The 4,603-nt window shown below is 31.8% G+C and overlaps 1 protein-coding gene across 6 annotated transcripts in view; it reads right to left on the minus strand.

The window, feature by feature from the left end:
• Window positions 1–4,603, minus strand: part of LOC106477752 (membrane-associated guanylate kinase, WW and PDZ domain-containing protein 1-like) — a 60,835-nt gene that overhangs the window by 19,305 nt on the left and 36,927 nt on the right. For all 6 annotated transcript variants that reach the window (XM_022381509.1, XM_022381503.1, XM_022381506.1 and 3 more), the window contains 2 exons: window positions 4,037–4,094; window positions 2,982–3,046 (listed from right to left, as the gene is read on the minus strand). In XM_022381509.1, the coding sequence (XP_022237217.1) occupies window positions 2,982–3,046; window positions 4,037–4,094 (123 nt within the window). The remainder of the gene's footprint in view (window positions 1–2,981; window positions 3,047–4,036; window positions 4,095–4,603) is intronic.

The following is a 4,603-nucleotide window of genomic DNA, read 5'->3' on the forward strand; positions in this document are numbered from 1 at the left end:
GGGGGGGGGGGTCTTGGGTTAAAAGTACCCCAAAATGTGTCTTAGCCTTCCCTGTAGTTCCCATAACCAAAAAAAGAGTCCTTACTGTTAAAGCTGGTTCACTTGCTAAATGCTACAATATATGTGTCCAGATGTAGAGTGCAGCTCCTATATTTTTTGTTTGTGGGCTATCTGCTCTATCCATCCCAAATTTAGCAGTGTGAGACTAGATGGAAGGCAGCCAGTCATCACCACCCACTGCCAACTCTTGGGCAACTCTTTTACCAATAAATAGTGGAATCGACCATCACATTATAATGCCCCCATGGCTGAAAGGGCAAGCATGTTTGGTAGGATGGGAATTTGAACACGCAACCCTCAGATTGTGAATCAAACGCCCTAACCACCTGGCCATGCTGAGCCCTAATTTTTTGTCTTGTTCACATCAGCTCCCTAGCTAGGAAGAAGCTGACTCTGCCCCTGGGAATTAATAGTAGTGGTAGTAAAGGTTGAAATAAGCACTTTTTTTATAGTGTTTTTTGTTCAACTTAAGAACCTAAAAATTAGAAGACTAAAGGCCCTAACAGTAGTGGTGGTAAAAGTTGAACACAGCATATTTTTTACAGTGCTTGAATTCAACTTTGGAATTTAAAGTTAGTATACTAAATGCACTAATGGTAGTGAAAGTAAAGTTTGAACCCAGTACTGTTTAGATTATGCTTGGGCTTAGCCTGTGAATATGAAAAACAGAAGATGTAATAGAAGTATTTGCATATTAGGTGTATTAAACTGATACATACATATCTATATATATAATAACCAAATGTCTGTTCATCATACTTTGTATCTCCTGAATGGTTAATCATGGGAAAAAAAATTATATATCAAATTGCTTCTTTTCGAGAATACATTATTGTGAAATTTTCCAATTTTGGAAATTCCTGAAATTTCATATCGATATCAACATTGATCAGTCAGTCTTCATATGTACTGAACAGTCAATCTGAGAAAATACTTATTATGAACAAAAATGTTTCTTTTTGTGAGGGAATTTCACGCAAAAAATGGGACTTCCTCTGTTGACTGATTGAAACAAATATTTTGAAGATAGGAACATGAACAGAAAAAACACCTGAAGAGTGTTTGAGTGTATATTTCTTGTTGTTCAGTTTTTTTTTTCATGTCAGTATTAAATACATACATGATTTTATTGTACCATGTCAAAGATATTTATTTCAATTGAATTGAATATCCTCCCTTTGACACTGCTTATAGAAATGACAACTGTCAAAAACTGCACATTTCAGTAGTGGTCTTTTTGGTGCTCAGTAAAATGACAAGGAATGGTGGCATCCAGCTGAAAAAATCCTCATGGATACATAGCAAACCTGGGCGCTCTATTGTTCTAGATGCACACATTCCATCAAAATCCAAACATTTTTACCAACAATGCATTGCAGTCAATCTCTTTTGCTTGAAAACAAAGGCAATGCAATTTACCTTGTTGAAATAACACATAGAATGGCAAATTATGGTTGTATATGGCCCACTAGACAAACATACTGCTTTTATGCTATAATCCAAGGCATTGGGTTGACTGCACATTTTTAATTTATTCATCACTAATTTTAGGAAATTTATTATTGTTAATATATTAATTTATTAACATTGTTAATTTAGCAATAGAATTGTACATGAAGCAACAATGTGTCAGATTACTATGAAATATGCCTTGTTTAGAGACTGAAAGATTATGTAAATTAACTAAATACATGAGATGTAAACTCATGGTCTAACCACTAAATAAAAATCCTGCCCTGAGTTTAAATAAGTTAATTTACGATATATAGTTAAAATGAATTATTGCTGATTGTCACTCCATAGTGTTATTAATCTTGAAGTGATTTAATTTTGGAATATTGTGTTTTTTTGGAATTAGGTTTTTTTATTCTTCTGGTTCTTTTTCCTAATTTCTTTATTTATTGAAATTAACAACATTGATATTTATGTTATATTGTTTATTAATGTTTGTATCAAGTCCTGGCCAGGCACACACTTATTAACTGTTGTTTTTTGTAAGTGATAAAATTTTTATTCCAACTGTTTGAAAATTTTTTGGGGATTTCTGTGGTTGTTAGAGTTTAATAAGTACTTTTTTTTGTTCAACTCTGGTTGTAGCAGCATTTTGTTTTAATCTGTTAGACTCTATTACTGTACTCACTCTTCACATGAGCAGTTTATAAATAAAAAATGAATACAGTATCAAAAATTTTCTGTGAAAAGGAACAAGATTAAATTATATATCTAATTCTTATAAAGAAACTTCATTGCAACTTTTTTAGCAAACCAGGATGTCAAGAATTGAACTAATGGAAATCAAATCTGAAGTTGATAATTCTTTCTTGAGCATTACAGAATCCCCCACTCAAACAAGAGCTGTCCTTAAATCCACAGTCCAATCCAAAACCATTAAACTGCCAACATAAAAAATAGAACTTCCAGGCAGGTAACACAATCACACCAGACCAGTTGCTGAGCCAAGCATGTATACAGATGGTTTGACTCACAACCTACTCAGCTCAAATGACCCTCAGGTGACTACTAGATTGGTACCAATATAATGAGTCAGGACACTAAATAATCTACTCTGACCAAGGCTTGAATAAAAAAAAAGTAATGTTCTGAGACCAATGCCAACTGAACTATCAGACTCAAATCCCATGCAGATAATCTCGATTTTCATTATTACACCTTGTAAAGATTTCTAATATAAAAAAATATTTTGGAAACAAAATATCATAATATTATACATAAACAATAAAATCCCTATCAAACATTTCAAATGGATTTCATTGTAATTCTTGAGAACTTGTCTTTGGTGAATAATCGTCATGTCACACATGTATTAAAAATGAGAGAGCTGTTACATAAATAATATGCTGCAAAAGATTTTCATTATTAAATAGACTATTTTAAATTCTTAAGGATCATATGATACTGACCATCATTTATTCCATACTTTGCATGTAATACTGGATTTTCATACTGTGTCCTTCTATTTACATGACTGGAAAAACACAAAGCACCAATATATGTAAGAAAATAGAAGAAAAAATTTTTCTAGAACATATGTTAAATCATAAGGATAAAAGCCTAATCAATAAATAAATGTGATAATAGATACATTAAATATCTTATCAATAAATATAGGTTATCACTGCAGAAGGAGTATTTGCATCAATTAAAATAAAATTTGAAGAACTGTGAGACAACAACTTATATTTTATAGAGATGTACGACAAGGAAACTTCATGAGTAAAAACTGCAAAACTCACAGTAAATTATGTACAAATTATTAAATGAAGCTTTTTACTATTTAAATATTTTGCTCTTATTTTATATAACAGATGAACTTAGAAAAAACAATAAATTATTACATGTACAAGTGCTCATTTTTGATATTAATGAATAATTTCCAAGACATCATTACTTTTCTAAGAAATTTTAGCTATGGTTTTCGATTATGTCACATCCAGAAGTAAAATTTTCAAAAATAAAAGTAGAAGTACTCAACTGGGTGAACTGGACCTGTTTTTAAAAATCAGAAAAAAATCCATGTGTAAACATAAAAAATGACAAAGTAGCTCAAATAAGTCCTGGTACTAGTACCAGTGAATTATTGGCAGAATTTCACCCCTAAACACATCACATTAAAGAACTGTGCTAATGCTCAGCAGGAACAAAAAATGATGTTGTAGCTGTACAAATAAAAAAATGGCTGAATTTTGTTAGATCACCAGTGGCCTAAGATGAACTATTAGTAAACACTTAATTATTCTGATAGTTTCTTAGTTTCAGCTTGCCTAGAATTTGAAGTTTACACAAGTATTATAGACTGTTATTACTGATTTCCTATACTTTATTTGTTACAGAAAGTGTTCTTATATTACATGTTGTGAGACTTTTAACTCAACACGGTTGAAAATCTATCAAGTCACATACAAAGAATCATAGTTCAGCTTTTCTTGTACATATTTAATTGATTGATTCTACTTACTCTATAAAATATGTTCCATAGTGAGGGTCATTTATTTTCTCCCATCCATAAGGAAGTTCTGTAAGACAAAACAATCTAATTGACTGAGAGATTACTTGTTATTTTATATATATGTACGAGGAATATATATAGATGTTTCCTGAAAAGTCTTCCCTAAGCTCAAGAGTTTCTAACACCTACATATAAACTAAAACTGATGTAAATATGATTCCAACCTCAGTGAGATAAAGTGTGGTACCTTCTTAAAAATTCCCAGAGAATAGTCACAAACACATGCAGTATAAAATCAATTTCTAAACATTAAAAAAATGTTCAATTTCAGAATCTAGCATATTATGATAATCTTATAAGTTTGTGTTTTCCATCTCATTTTAGCTTTTTATCAATGCTGTCTATTTTAATGAGATACTACTGATGACTCAACAAAAGGCTAACATCTCAAGTTACAAATAACTTTAACATTTGGCCCGGCATGGCCAGGTGGATAAGGCGCTCGACTCACAATCTGAGGGTCGCGGGTTCGAATCCGCATCCCACCAAACATGCTCGCCCTTTCAGCTGTGGGAG

The sequence above is a fragment of the Limulus polyphemus genome, unplaced genomic scaffold (genome assembly GCF_000517525.1).
Source record: "Limulus polyphemus unplaced genomic scaffold, Limulus_polyphemus-2.1.2 Scaffold169, whole genome shotgun sequence".
In the NCBI taxonomy this organism is placed as follows: domain Eukaryota; kingdom Metazoa; phylum Arthropoda; class Merostomata; order Xiphosura; family Limulidae; genus Limulus; species Limulus polyphemus.